General features: G+C 42.6%; 1 protein-coding gene across 1 annotated transcript in view; it reads left to right on the forward strand.

Annotated features, from left to right (window-relative positions):
• Positions 1 to 6,252: 6,252 nt before the first annotated feature.
• espl1 (extra spindle pole bodies like 1, separase) overlaps positions 6,253 to 15,433 on the forward strand; it is a gene marked incomplete at its 5' end in the record, with an annotated part of 43,867 nt that continues 34,686 nt past the window's right edge. The window contains 4 exons of the mRNA XM_080835417.1: positions 6,253 to 6,333; positions 8,548 to 8,763; positions 9,116 to 9,196; positions 9,677 to 10,414. Coding sequence (XP_080691543.1) covers positions 6,253 to 6,333; positions 8,548 to 8,763; positions 9,116 to 9,196; positions 9,677 to 10,414 — 1,116 coding nt within the window. The remainder of the gene's footprint in view (positions 6,334 to 8,547; positions 8,764 to 9,115; positions 9,197 to 9,676; positions 10,415 to 15,433) is intronic.

Consider the following 15,433-nt stretch of genomic DNA (forward strand, 5'->3'; position numbering starts at 1 on the left):
AGTAAGGGTTTTCATGAAGTTGCTACTGTGATAGATCGTGTGTATTAAATACCACATTTTGGGCTACCTTCTAGTGCTATTAGTAGTGATTAGCACGCTAAGCGGAGATTTAGCTATGTGCTGTTCTTATGTTGATACGCTGTAATAAAGATGTGTTCAATCCTGCTAAGATTTCGACTGGATGAGATATGAATGAGATCCATGTTGCCTAGTGTAATGTCCACTATTATATGTATCTGGTAATATTAGTTGTGTAATTCAGTGCAGTGTAAATTAGTCCCCATAAAGAAGACTGCTTTGGTAACTCAGTGAATAAAACGTGCCCTTCTTAGATCGTTGTTTGCCAGCCATAAACAGAACAGAAGACTTACATTTTTTTGTTTTTATTGCGATTGGGAAGATGTACGTGACTACTTGACAGCTTCCAGCGTTCACGTGGGATAATTACGTCATCAGATTCGCGGATTCAAACCCGATTTGCGGCCAGACAGGCCCTGATAGCAGGGAAGATTGCAACCTTCCCACTCTGGAGAGGGGATTCTAACCTTGACGGAAAGCAACGCTCCAAATGGCAGATTTATCTGGCCGGGAGGCCAGTTTGTCAAGTTATTTTCCGCAAAAGTATGAAAATCGGCTTAGTGTGGCCTGCCCTTAAGAGAAAGCCTTGGGCCGCCTTTCCCCTGTGAAGATCTCGCCGTTGAATGCACATGTGAAAAAACTGTATACTGTCAGGATACTTTCACAAATAAAGACTTTTTACTTACGAATTTACAGAGCACAACATTCATGGTCATTTACATACATTTTGGGGTCCAAGTCAGCTGTATTTTACGGCAATAATGGCAGCGGTGGGATTTGAACCCACGCCTCCGGGGAGACTGGAGCCTTAATCCAGCGCCTTAGACCGCTCGGCCACGCTACCGTGAGCTTCACAAGGCTCTGGCCAGAGGTGACTCAATAAAGGAGAGCAGTTCTGTAGCTCTAACCAGGGGTACTAGTAGAGACACTAACCTTTACCTCTGTGGTATGCCTTGACTAACTCACAAAAGGAGTTAATGTTGAGTTAAACAGATGGCACTTTATTGCTTTACAACAGCAATGTAATACACACCGTGCTGAAACTTGTATGAAAGAAATACGAAATAAAACAAAGTGGAGCTCTTTAGAATAGTAATAAAATAGGGACACAGAAGATCTCTTTTGATTTGCAACTCTCGATGTGTGCGTGTGTATGTATGGGCCAAAGAGTTCAGTTCTGTGTGTGTACACCATCACTATGATTATTTCTACCCGGGTAGAGGAAAAAGTGTGTATAGATTCTGATCTGGTGTCTGGATGACGCATTTAAGCTCGTCTTCTGTAAACAGATCCTACACCACTAGGTAGGCCACACCACTTTTACGGCCATCAAGTCCCAACAGCCTGAGCAGAATCTTCCAGACTTTCTAGTAGTTCAAAAAACCACTCTACACAAATAGTGCAGACTAATACGTATGCTACTCTTAATGTCTCTAACATGACACATTCACTCTGAATTTAAACCATCTTATACACTATAACCAATAACTAAGGATATACTTAGATTAATTACCACATTTTGCACCAACAGTGAGCATTTTAGCATTAACAAATGAATTACTTAACTCTTCTTGCCTCGTAACATATCCCTTTTATACATCCTTTTGATATGCTCCACATTGATATGCACATGTATTGAAATGTCATTATTAGTTCAAAATACCTATTTATAGAAAATCTAGTTCAAACACAATATAGCTGTATTACAACCATTAAAATGCGCTTACCCTCAAAACCGAATGAGTTAAATAGCACAAAAAAACAAGTGCCACGCATCACTAATGCTACACTGTTCTTTGCTGTTCTGCTAACAATTGGCATGGCGCTAACTAGCTATCGACTATAATACATATTAATACAATGACACAATATGTACCAAAGTGTGTTGGAAACATTAAACATTCTCATAGGTATGATAGCCTGTACCAAAGTAGATTGCAAACATTAGACAGCATTATCCTAGCTCCAATTAGTTTTAAGACAAGTTTCTTAACTTGAACAGCAAGTATGGTGTCACGTTATTCTCTCCTCATGGTGGCTAGCAACAGAACAGACTAGCAAAGAAACATGGTTCACTCACCGAGAATCAAACACTTCACACTCAACAACAGAACTCTCTTCTCTCACGCTCACAGCTGGGATTCTAATAAAAAAAATATTAACTTAACGATAAATGGAAAAATAAAAAGAATAGTATTATTCTGTGGCGTTTTGTATCAAAAGTTGTAAGTCGAGCCAAGGACACGTTTCCCAGTGGAGATCTCAAAGCAAAAACTAGATGGTAGCTAGCTATGCATGTTACTCTATGGTTGTGCATAGTGCGCCCTCCTTAGGGTGCAACATGCTACTACATCTCTAGATGACAATGTGTATTAGTGATCCTGTATTTCGGGTTAGACAAACAAATTATATGATTTCCAATTTAAAAAAAATAACTTTGCAGTAAATAATGAACACCTCAATTTCTGGTAATGGTGGGACTCAAACCAGGAACCTTGGGATGTACTTTTCTCTCATATAAATGCATATAAAAATATAAGTAAGGTTTTAAAAATAATTTATGATATACATCAACAATAAAAAAAAACATGTCAGTCATGGAGGATTAGACCATAAAAAAACATTCTTTCTCTCCTTCTGTCCTTTTCCCTTATTCAATGAAATGATATCAATGTGTCACTAGTGTGTGGGGTAGTTGTTGTCAGATGTTTTCTTGTTGTGGCTTTGTGTCCCTCTCTGCCAGGATGTGGCACTAAGTGTTCTGTGTGTGTGTGTGTTTGAGTGTGTGATGCGTGTGTGTGTGTGTGTTGTGGCTCCAAGTCCCTCTCTGCAAGACTGAGGCGCTGCAGTAGAGTCTCCATGAAGCTTCTCAGCCGCTCCTTACTGTGCTGCTCATGCTCAGAGGCTAACACCAGCCAGCTCTGCATACCCGACACCTCACTGAAGGACACACACACGCACGCACGCACGCTCGCACGCACGCACGCACACACACACACACACACACACACACACACACACACACACACACACACACACACACACACACACATTCAGAGAGGAGACATAACATACATTTTGAGAAAGAAATTAGCAGTGGTAATATAGCAGTCTAAACACATCATATTGTGAATTCTGTAGATAGAACAAATTAATCCAGTAAGGGGTTCTACTCCGTGTTGTGGATCATTCCTGTGGCTCAGTAAAGCAATTTGAGACCATGTCTGTTGATAATGGTGCTTTATAAGTCAGAAAAACTGAATTCAATTGTGCAGGGTGGCCAGGGAAAGCTCATCAATATAGATGAGAAGTTTGACGGATCTGGCGTAACAAAGTTTAATGAGTTTCCTTGAATTTTCCCATCAAAGCTGCCAAGTGTGTGTGTGTGGTGTGTGTGTGTGTGTGTGTGTGTGTGTGTGTGTGTGTGTGTGTGTGTGTGTGTGAGTTTGTAAGTGTGTTTGTGTCTGTGTGTGTATGTTTGTGTGTGTGTGTGTGTGTGTGTGTAGAGGGTCACCTCTCTCGCTGTTCCAGCTGTTGCTGTGAGGTGCTCAGCTGTTGTCGTAGCGATGCAATCACACCGGCAGCAGTGTGAATTTGCCTGCTGAGGCTTTGTTGCTCGTCCACCAGGTGGCGCCACTGAGCATGCGCAGACTGCAGCTGCACACCGTGCTCTGCCCTCATCAGCGCCACCCACAGGCGCACTTGCAGCTCCGCCTCCACAGACATGCCTCCACGCGTGTCAGCCGGTGGGGGGGGATTGGCCTCGGCTGCTGTGCTGGAGGAGGAGGGGGCTGGGTTTAGCTCTGAGGGGGTGGGGCTACTGTCCCGCGGGCTGGGGTGTGTGGTGAGGGGCGGGGCTCTGTAGGTAGGTGGGGGGGGAAAGGTGTGGTTGACCTGCAGGTGAGCCCTGAGAGAAGCTAGGCTACGGAAGCGAGTGCTCTCCCCACAGCGGGGACACCGGAACGGCAGCGCACCCACACTCTGCTGTCCTGTCCCCTTACACACACCCTCACGCACTCTCTGCTGTCCTGTGCCCTTACACACACCCTCATGCACTCTCTGCTGTCCTGTGCCCTTACTCACACCCTCTGAGGCCAGCCTGCACTTCATACCCAGCACCTGCAGCTTTCCCTCCATCCCTTACACCTGTGGAGGGGTTTAAAGTTGGAGAGAGAGAGAGGAGGTGAGAGGATAGGAGGTGAGAGGTTGGAGAGAGAAGAGAGGAGAGGAGGGACAAGAAGCGAGAAATATAAGTTATTAGAGAAAGATTTTAAATATCAGGTGTAAAAGAAAGATTTTAAATACTGTATCAGATATAGGAGAGACATTTTGTATTTACATGTGTTTATTTCTTCACAGTAACTAAACCCTTAATCTTATCCAAAGGTGAATAAAAAAACTGATTTTACATTGATAAAAGCTGCAAATCGATTCCCTAACACTTTACATTTAATCTATTTTTTATTTTACTATAAGAGACAAGAACAGAACATGTTTTCCGTTAGGATGTTAAGAATGCATGTGAATGGCGTGTATCAGTTCTATCAGCATATGACCGCACGAGGGCGATATTGCTACATAAAGTTGTGTTATTCCTAACAGTAGTATAATCTGCAATACGTGTATTTGTAAGAACGTTTAACTCACTTTGACGGCGCTGTCAGATTTCACCTTATTTCTATACCCCACGTCTTGATGTTGTTAAATGTAACACTACTGTATGTACAGAAAAAGCCGGTCCATTACCACTTTTCCCCGAAGAGTTAATCCAGTTTGTGTATTTTGCAGTACACAGGAGGTATCCTACCATAAAAACGCAAAAAAAAAAAATCAATGGCTAATCAATATTCTCATAGCATGATTTAGATCTGATCCCTACGCCTTTTTGATCCTGAGATTGCATTCCGATCTTGATCCCTTCGCTGTTGCTCAGCGCTTCCGTCCTTTGTAATGCCTGTATGTATGTCTGTGGGGATTCAAATAACTCTGGCCCTAATCAAATGCCAGGGAGATATCTTGAATTTAATTTTGAAAGATGTTTTTTCTGTGGCGTAAATCGACAAATACCTGTGAAGAGGACATAGTCGACTAGGCAATAGGCCTCCTTGAATCAGATTTGTAGAATCCACGCCCCTTTTGCTTAAAACTACGCTACCCAGAATCCCCGGTATGACAGCTGAGACGTTCTTTCCCGACTAGCTCTGCATTGGTTTTGAATAACGAGCGCCATTTCTGCGGTGTTTTTGACAAGTTTTCCCTGATGTTGTTGAGTGTTCGGTCTACCTGGCGACGAACCCTTATCTACGGAAATTTAGCGCACTTCGAAGACTAGTGCTAGTCACAGAGTTTAACGACTACATATAGCCACAAATTGAAGTTTTCTACACGGAACAGGTACGTGTAGTTCAGGCTAGTGTTCAGGTACTGTCTAGCTGGTTAACGTTTATAGACTGTGTGCTAGGTTACGAAATGCTAGCTATGATTTTAGATTACCAACCAAAGAACTAACGTTAAGCAACTTTAACTTTAATGTTATATCACACACACGACACTCTTTGAGACCGACGGGTGTACCTAAATAGCGATATATGATTAAGGAGTTAAGCATATATCATCTGGCTAAACTCAGGTTAGACATGTAACGGTAACTGTTAACCTTTAACAATTTGGCGTACCTAACGGTACAACTTCGTTAGCGAACGTTAACCTTGTACAATCTGCTGGATATTTGTGTTGTGGTATCTGTTAAGGTAACATCATGCAACAATTTGATACCATCCTCAAATTCATTGTGAAGGCATATGGTCATGTGAAGGTCTTTCCCATTAGCCATTCAGGATATGCACTGTATGTAGTTCTGTCTTTCCTGGCTGGAACACCTTGCAAAAATGGCGTTCACATTACGACATTACCAACTATACTGCCAAAAGACATCAGTTTGTTGGCAGACTTCTATCAGTGTGAACTGGGTTGTTGCTGGTGTTTGCATGTCTTTTAGGTAGTTAGCGTTTTAGTTTTGGAACAGAGCTCCTTATTGCTTCTTCATCAGTCCTGCTTGAGATATGAGTTGATGAGGTGTGTGTAGTGGTGGAGTATTTTGTGTGTGTGTTTGTGTAGTGCTGGAGAGCTGTGTTGATGAGCTGTGTGTGTGTGTAGTGCTGGGGAGCAGAGCCGATGAGGTGTGTGAAGACAGAAGAATTTGTCCGGCGGATTTCCACCTCACCGGACGCCGAGGCCTTGCACGATGAGCTGGAGGTGACTGAACGTACACACACACACACACACACACACGAAACACACACATACACACACGAAACACACACACACACACACACACACACACACACACACACACACACCTGAAACACCCAACCCATACACAGAAGTAAAGGGAATCTTTTAAAAGTAATCATTCTATAGGACACTAACCCAAACAACTGCTCCATTCTTTGCAAGTCCATGGGCTATTAGGGGAAGCAGCAGGCGATTTGTAATGCTGCCAAGTTTTGTAAATGCTTAAATGGAGGACTCTTTGACAAAGGCAAAGTTTCAAGTACTAATTATTATTTCTAACTGTCAATGTCAACTTTATTTTCTATTTATTTTCCGCCTATGGATCCTGGATACATGTCATTTGCTGGGTGATTCCCAACTTTTGAACAGTAGTGTTTGTCCCTTCACCTTTTGTGAGTGTGTGTGAGTGCAAGTGTGTGCGTGTGTTTGTGTGAGGGTATGTGTGTGTGTGCGCACATTTATGGTTTTACGCACGTGTGAGTGTGTGTGCGCTTGTGTGAAGGAGTGTGTAAAAAGTGAGTGTACAGAGTTCTAGCAGGTCGTTAAAAAGTCTTCAAAGGCATTGAATTCATCAATCTAAAAATAAGGCCTTCATTTGTATTAAAACTTCTTAAATCAATTTTTAAAAAGTCTTAAAATGCTTAAAATATGTATAGAGATACTTTATTAATCCTGTGGGGAAATTCTGGTATCTTGGGGCTCTCATATTTATAATAATTACAGTCAATGTACATACAATACGATAAAATACAAACAGACAATACAATACGGTTATGTACAGTGTAGAAAGCCTGTGCAAAGCAGAATCTAGATAAGCCATGCTGCAAAATACCTGCATTGAACACATGAGGTTATATTGTATTGCTTGGCTACGATCACCAAAAGGATGTTGGAAAAGCAGCATTTGACGCAAAACCCCTGGCAGCTGTTAATCATGTGTGTCTGTCCTGTTTGGGATGTTGAAGCGGCCAGTGGCTAACGCTAACCCAGGACACATTGCAGGAATGGAGATAAACACTGTTGCCCTCAGGGAGGCGCATTTGGACCATCAAAGCAAAAACAGACAGGCTGAGAAACAGCTTCTATCCAAGAGCTATCATTGCACTAAACAATGCAAAAAACTGACCTGTATTTGTCTCTCTTTTGTGTTTTTTTTTACTTGTTTTACTTAAGCTGAGTATTTTTATAGTGTAAATCTGTATAGTTAAATTGTATATATTTGTATTTTTTTTTTACTTTTTCAATTGGACTAAAGTCTGAGAGCTGCCACCTCAATTCCGTTGCACTTGTGCAATGACAAATAAATATATTCTATTCTATTGTATTCTATAAAAATCAAACCAACTAAAAACAGCTAATTATGTTTGGTATGTCATGAAGTCAGTCAAAAAACAGCAGCCTACAGGGAAAAAATGATTCAGTGCCAAAAACTGAGTATTTAGAGCCTGAAGTAGGTGAGCTCACATTCTAGAATCTTAGCCTAGGCAAATAATGTGTGATAATTTTAAGTGCAACTGTATAGAGTGGTTATGTGTAAGAATAGCATAACACACACACACACACAGTGACACACACACACACACACACACTCCAACATTGCCCTTGCGCTTTGCATGGCGAAAAGACGGCCCATATCTGTGTCATATCAATTTTGGATTAGCCTCGTCCATCTCAGATCAGCTGGTTGCGGATGCTGACGAGGATGCGTTTGTTTCATGTTTGAGGAGGTCCTCAACCACTGGGTCTGCATGTCCGCTTGTGAAGATCAAGATGATGTTTTTTACTTCAATTTGAGTTATTGTCAAGTTGGTCTTAAATTTCATATATTTCATTCAAAATTCTTAAATCTAACTTCCCTAAAGCTTTGCGAACCGTGTGTGTGATGTGCGAGGATGGTGTTAGTGAGGATGGTATGTGTGTGTGTGAGGATGGTGTGTGTGTGATGTGTGAGGATGGTGTGTGTGTGTGTGTGTGTGTGTGTGTGTGTGTGTGTGTGTGTGTGTGTGTGTGTGTGTGTGTGTGTGTGTGTGAGGGTATGTGTGATGTGCGAGGAGGTTGTGTTTGAGGTTGTGTGTGAGGTGTGTGTTTGTGTGTGAGGATATGTGTTTGAGGTTATTTGTGTTTGAGGGTTTTCTGTGTGTGTGTGTTTGTGACGTCCCTTGGCTTTCCTTGCAGGGCTTCCTGAGTAGTGGGGGCGGTCCCAACACTCGAGCGGTGTGTGACCGCATCATCCATGCCTGCTACCAGAAACTGGACGCATCACTGGAGGCGGGGCTTGTGCAGAGACTGGTGCGATTGGTGCACCTCGCAGTGGGCGGATACGAACATGTTGGAGAGGGGCGGACAGGTGCACCTCTCTACCTGGAGAAGATGCTGTTCCACATTCTACAGGTGAGGCCGGAACTCTTACCTACTGCATGGACTACTTCATGAACATGTGTGCCTCAAGGACTCGCAGCAGCATCCACACACTGTGTGTGTGTGTGTGTGGGTGTGGGGGTGGGGGTGGGGGTGGGCGTGTGGGTGGGTGGACTGGGCCCTGTCCTTTCCTGTATGGCAGTTAGGGGACATGGGGGTGGGTAGAGCTCTGGCTGTTTGGGAGAATCGGGGGTACTAGAGCTCTGGCTGCCATTCAGACACACATACATGTCAGCAGACATACAAACAAACACATTCACACACTCACACACACACACACACACACGGAAACACACGCTGATGGATTCTGCTTGTTTCCGAGCAGAAGCTGACGAAGATGGGGAAGCAAGACTGCAGAGAGTTGACACTGGCACTGTTCCACCGTCTGAAGACTGCAGCACCACAGGTAAGACTCACACACTCATACTTACGCACGCACACACACTCACACACACTCGCACACTCGCACGCACACACTCCTCGAGCAAGCTGCCAGTGTCACCCTTACTGGTGACCACTGGACGTCAGTCAGCAATGACAATAACCTGGCTGTCACTGCTCATTTTATTGACAATGTATGGAAATTGAGATCTTTTGCATAGGAAGTAAAAAAAACAGAGGCGGGACATAGGCCTACAGCGGAGAACTGTAGAAGAAAAACAAACTTTTAATTGCGATTAATCTAGATTACTGAATTTTAAAATGTGAGATTAATTAGTTATTTTTTTTAATCTATTGACAGCCCTAGTGTGTGTGTGTGTGTGTGTGTGTGTGTGTGTGTGTGTGTGTGTGTGTGTGTGTGTGTGTGTGTGTGTGTGTGTGTGTGTGTGTGTGTGTGTGTGTGTGTGTGTGTGTGTGTGTGTGTGTGTGTGTGTGTGTTTCTCAGGTGGAGGAGTGCCAGGCGCTGGTGCAGAACTGTTTTGCGCTGCTGTGGAACGCTGCGGGGAGTGTGAAGGACACACCTGACCCGTCACAAACACCTGACCCGTCACACACACTCCGCTTGAGACTGGAGGCGCTGCGCTTCCGGCTGCTGCAGGAGAGTGTGTCTGTGACCGCCGGCCCCTCCAAAGCTTGTGTGTATGTGGAGGAGGCTCTGAGCCAGTACCGACGCGCCTGTGGAGGCCTCTCACACACACACGCCACTGCCATGACTCAGCTGCTGCAGGAGTGTGTGCTTGGGCCTCTGTGGGGTGGGGACGAGGGTGTGTGTGTGTGTGACCTCACTCTGATGTGTGTGATGACCATCAAGGTGTGTAAAATGCTGTGCGGGGCGAAGCACTGGGATCTGGCCAATCAGCAAGTGGCTGAAGCCCAGAGGTGTGTCCAGGCTCGGGAGGAGGGGCTACGCCCATCCTTGCAGCTCTGTGGTTGGTCAGTTCAGCTGCACCGCCTTTTGCGGTCCTCAGACTCAGACGGATGCCACACCTACTCGGCATGTACACAGCTGCTAAGCAACCTACAGGTCACCATGGAAACCCACAACCAGCCACTGATGGAGGCGTGTCAGCTGGTTGTCTGGGCAACTGAGACGGGTCCCAAAGAAGGAATGGAGGGGTCTACACTGCAGGCCTGTCTGGCCTTCCTGAAGCAGCATCAACGAAACATACAGACGCTACAGAAGGTACACACACACACACACACACACACACGCACACATATAAAGCATACAGACGGTTAACACACACACACACACACAAAAAGCATACAGACGCTACACACGGTGAACACACACACACACACACACACACACACACACACACACACACACACACACACAAAGCATACAGACACTACAGATGGTGAACACTAGGGGTGGGGGGAAAAAATCGATTATTCGATTTTTCTCGATTCTCCCTTAAACGATTCTCTCTCGATTCAGAAAAGTTCATAATCGATTTTGTAATTTAAAAAAAAAAAAAAAAAAATGTTGAAATGCAAGCTGCATCGATTATTGGATTGTTCATAGAAAGTCAAAATTGTGACAAGGAACAGCTTTTTCGATTTAAAATCGAATCGTTGACCTCTGAATCGATTTCATATCGAATCGTGAGGTGCCAAGAGATTCCCACCCCTAGTGAACACACACACACACACAAAGAGACAAAGCATACAGAGGGTACATACACACACCCACCCACATGTCAATTCAATTTTATTTATTTAGTGCCAAAACAATAAAATTGTCTCTAGGCACTTTACAGAGCCGAGAGCCTGAACCCACATAGAGTAAGCACAATAGCCACAGGGGCAAGGAAGAAAAAGGGTCGGATTCAGCTATTGTGTTTTTATATTATTTATTATTATACGGCTCTTCAGAATGTTCCAAAAAGTACCGTTGATTTGAATGGGCCATCCCTACGTCATAGGTCACATTAATTCCTGCTAACATACCGCTGCGCGTCGGGGTGTTGTTCGCCCCGTCGGGAATTCTTTTTGGAGAATGACCTCCGGACAATACATTATCCCTTACTTAATTACAACTTGCATTTTTTAAATTGAATGATCGAACATTATTGACCCGTATTGTGAATTTATTCTTGATTGAAAGATTTTATGGAAAATTGTAATCAATAGCTATTACTTATGTCTCTCTCTCTCTCTCTGTGTGTTGGTGTGTGTGTTTTGGTGTGGTGTATCTGTATGTGTGCCTGTCTGTGTGTTGGTGTGTATATGTGTGTATCTGTATGTGTGCGCATGTATGTGTGTTGGTGTGTGTACGTGTGTATGTGTATCTGTATGTGTGCAACTGTTTGTGTGTTGGTGTGTATACGGGTGTTGGCGAATCTGTGTGTGTATGTCTATCTGTATGTGTGTGCCTGTATGTGTGTTTGCGTGTGTGTGTGTTTTAGATTTCAGAGGCTGCAACCCTTCAGAACACTCTCTGCCAGAGCTTGTGCCAAGCCTTCAGCAGCACACACACTAGTCTGAAGAAATCACAAGTAAGTGTGTGTGTGTGTGTTTGTTTGTTTGTGTCAGGGTTGAAAGAATTTGGTATGTGAAACTAGTGCTGGGCAATAGAAAACAATAGATATGTTTTATTTTTAAATAATATTATAATAAGAACATTGAAAACGTATTTAAACTTTAGATAAAGGACACCTCAACCTATGAAGTGTGTGTGTGACTGGAGATTAACTAGCTCGCTAAATGAGAACAGGCCAAGCTGGTCTGGCGACGGGCGCTAATTTATTTTAACCTCAAGTTAATTTATCTCGTCAGCTAAATTGCGCGTGCACGTCTTGCTTCAAAAGGCAAGAAAGGTCGATCCCCAAAACCATGATTTTTTTGAAAGGTACAATGGCCTAAACTCAAAGAAAAAGACAATTTTTTTTCTCCGATAAGGCAGGATATGATCATGAACGCGTTATGAAGAATTCAAGACCATAATCATGTCAAAATTCAACACTCCCGCGGCTACCACAGCAATATAAGAAACTGTCTATAGAATGTATAATACGTGACATCTTTTCCTTTACCAGAAAGATACTATGGTGCAGCGGGTTGAGAGTATGGCTTGCATGCTGTAAATCAACGGTTCGACTCCCCTCACCCTCGTAGGAATTGTAGTTTTAAAACGCTTTGAATAAAACCGTCTGCTAAATGACTAAATGTGAATGTATTAATAAGAAATTCAATACATTTAAGCAATGAAAAGAAATTGTGTCTATTTCTCTCATGCACCCACCTTACCATCCACCTCCACCATTCACTACCGCACAAACACTAGACACGTTTGCAAAACTAAACGTTTGCAATGATGTAAGTTAAAGTAGGTAAAACAACTTCAGCCAATATCTATTTGGGTCATGTGCTCAAATGTCCTGGGATCAAAGAAAACGTTAGTATTCATGTGCAAACTAAAATGCACGTCTCAGGCTGCACATGAAAGTTATTTCGGGTTTATCAACTGTACCAATGTCTCAACTGTAGGTACTAATAGGCTACCACTGTCATATAATTATGAGTGCTTTGTTCTCCGCATCGCCGACATTACAAAAATGAAGGCTACCACTCGCAAGAAATTTAGCTCGCTAAACCGCTTAGCGAGCGTCGCCGAATAGTACCCTGGAATACGAAGTGTGTGTGAGTTTACTGTCAGTATATTATGGCGTCCTGGAATACGAAGTGTGTGTGAGTTTACTGTCAGTATATTATGGCGTCCTGGAATACGAAGTGTGTGTGAGTTTACTGTTGGTATATTATGGCGTCCTGGAATACGTACAAGAGGTTACGATTGAAGTTGTTTATGTTTCATGTTTCTTTATGGTTCATTTATTTATTGAAATTAGATTTCAGTAAGCAGCTTGTTATTTGGTTATAAGTTTGAATTTGCTTAAGGGGACCTTTTAAGGATAAGGCAGCTCTTTGAGTAATAACATAACTACTTCATATCGTAATAATAATCAACAGTGACTAATTTGTAGGGGTGGGGGAAAAGATCGATTATTCGATTTTTTTCGATTCTCTCTAAAACGATTCTGTCTCGATTCAGAAAAGTTCATAATCGAATTTTTTTTTTTTACATATCCATTTTAAGTTGACATCGATTATTGCATTGTTCATAGAAAGTCAAAACTGGACAAGGAAAAGCTTGTTCTCTAATAAAAAAAATAGAGAAGGTAATTCATCTGTTGATTTTCTTTAATTATCAAACACAAAGTAGGAAGTGATTTTAGACTCTGAGTAGCAAACTCGAATGTTTTAAAAGTCGAAATGCATTGATAATAGTTATATCGGTTTAGTATTGATAATCGTTAATCGGTTTAGAATCGATAATCGGTTTAGAATCGAATCGTTGACATCGGAATCAAATCGAATCGTGAGGGGCCAAGAGATTCCCACCCCAACTAATATGAAAAAGAATCGGATCGATAGATCAGGATCCGGTCAAAGATTGATGGTTTGAAATGTTACGCACAGATTTAAATACATTTTGAAGATGAGCCAAACTATGAGGAACCCAATCTAAAATCCCTGAAGGGCTTTATATTCTGTAAGATGATGAACACCACATTTCAGGAACGGATGAATGTCCCTGGAGTTTTTTTTTTTTACTTTCACTTTAGAAGGAGTACTTTAACTCTTTATTGAGTATGAGTTTCGGAGATGAATGTCCTCGGAGGAGACTGTTTTACTTTCACTTTTAATGTTTCAAAAAAATGGTGGGAAACTTTGACAGGCTGAAATGCGCAGGAATGGGTGCGTTAGATTTGGGAGCTTTCGGAGAATCAGAGGAAAAGAGTTTGGTTCAAACCCAAACCCAGGTGACCTCATGAATCTGATTGAAAGAATGCCAAGCGTGTGCAAAGCTTTCATCAAAACAAAATGTGTTTTCTTTGAACAATCAAAAATGTAAAACCTATTCTGGTTTGTTTAAAGGGATAGTTCGGGATTTTTGACATGAATCTGTATGCATGACACTGGTGATGGGGATGCCAATCACACTGGCTTACCCCTGGCAGCGTCCTGTGAGCAGAGTTCTCGTCCAGCTTTGGTCAAGCCGAAAGTAGTCCGGCAGGTTTGCTAGACCCAGGAAAATAAAACGTTTCTCTTCCCAAAACATTATGTGTTCAAAAGAGTGATATATTTGCATCCCAAAAACATGGTAGTGGAAAAAGTCACATCTCGTTATCACTTGGCCCTATTTTCTCTCTGTTCATATCAGTACGTGCGATACCGCAACCTGACAGCTAGGGCCTACCTGTTTGATTCGCGATTGTTTACTACTCGGGAAGATGTCTGATTACGAGAGCGACGAGGAAAACATCGACTTCCACTCAGAGCCAAGGGGATATCTTTATGAACCCGAGTACACTGACGATGAACTTCACGCTTTGAGTGTGACAGTCACGCAATTTGACCCATTCTCACACCACACGCCACACTTGACATTTCTCACGCTTATTTCCCCTTTCAATACTCTCAATTTTTTTTCTCCATTATATTAAACTTTGGTCCTTGCGGCTTTGAGTAACACTGATTGACTGACCGACATAACCAATCCGTCAGTCCTTTGTGCCTAAATCTAACCAACCAAGGAAGGCACCACGCAATATAAACCAATCAGAAGCAACGTAAGGCGGGTCTTGAAACCCACTCGACTTTTCCCCGCTTTCTAGAAGAAGTAGCCTACTAGTAACTGAATCGTGTTCACTGTTGATTTGCTGTTTCTCTTAGAGTTTACTAGTTAATATGTGCTATTTTAAGGCTGCTGTAAGTCTATCATTGTCCTGTATTTGTTGCAGAGCTGTGTAACATTTATTTGCCTCTTCCAGGGATTAAAGCATTCCGGCACCGTGCCGGATTTCCGGCGTGTGGCGTTTGGCTGCGGAAAAAAAGTCTAATATAATTATATATATATATATATATATATATATTTTTTTTAACACACGTCTCGATATCATCACCATTACTTTCGAGTTTATGAGTTCGTCTGCCAATGATATGAAAGGAGCACAACTTTCAGGCGCTCAAAATAACATTATTAGCCAATCAGAAGTAGATTGGGGCGGGTCTTGTGAAAATGTGCTTTCAGCACCGGCTTTTCTATATAGCTCTGCCTTATGCTACGTAGAGACAAACGTAGAGATACTGTCACACCGAAGCAGAGTAAATTCAAGAATCCTTGGGATGATGCCCT

Source organism: Sprattus sprattus, assembly GCF_963457725.1.
Source record: "Sprattus sprattus genome assembly, chromosome: 3".
In the NCBI taxonomy this organism is placed as follows: Eukaryota; Metazoa; Chordata; class Actinopteri; order Clupeiformes; family Clupeidae; genus Sprattus; species Sprattus sprattus.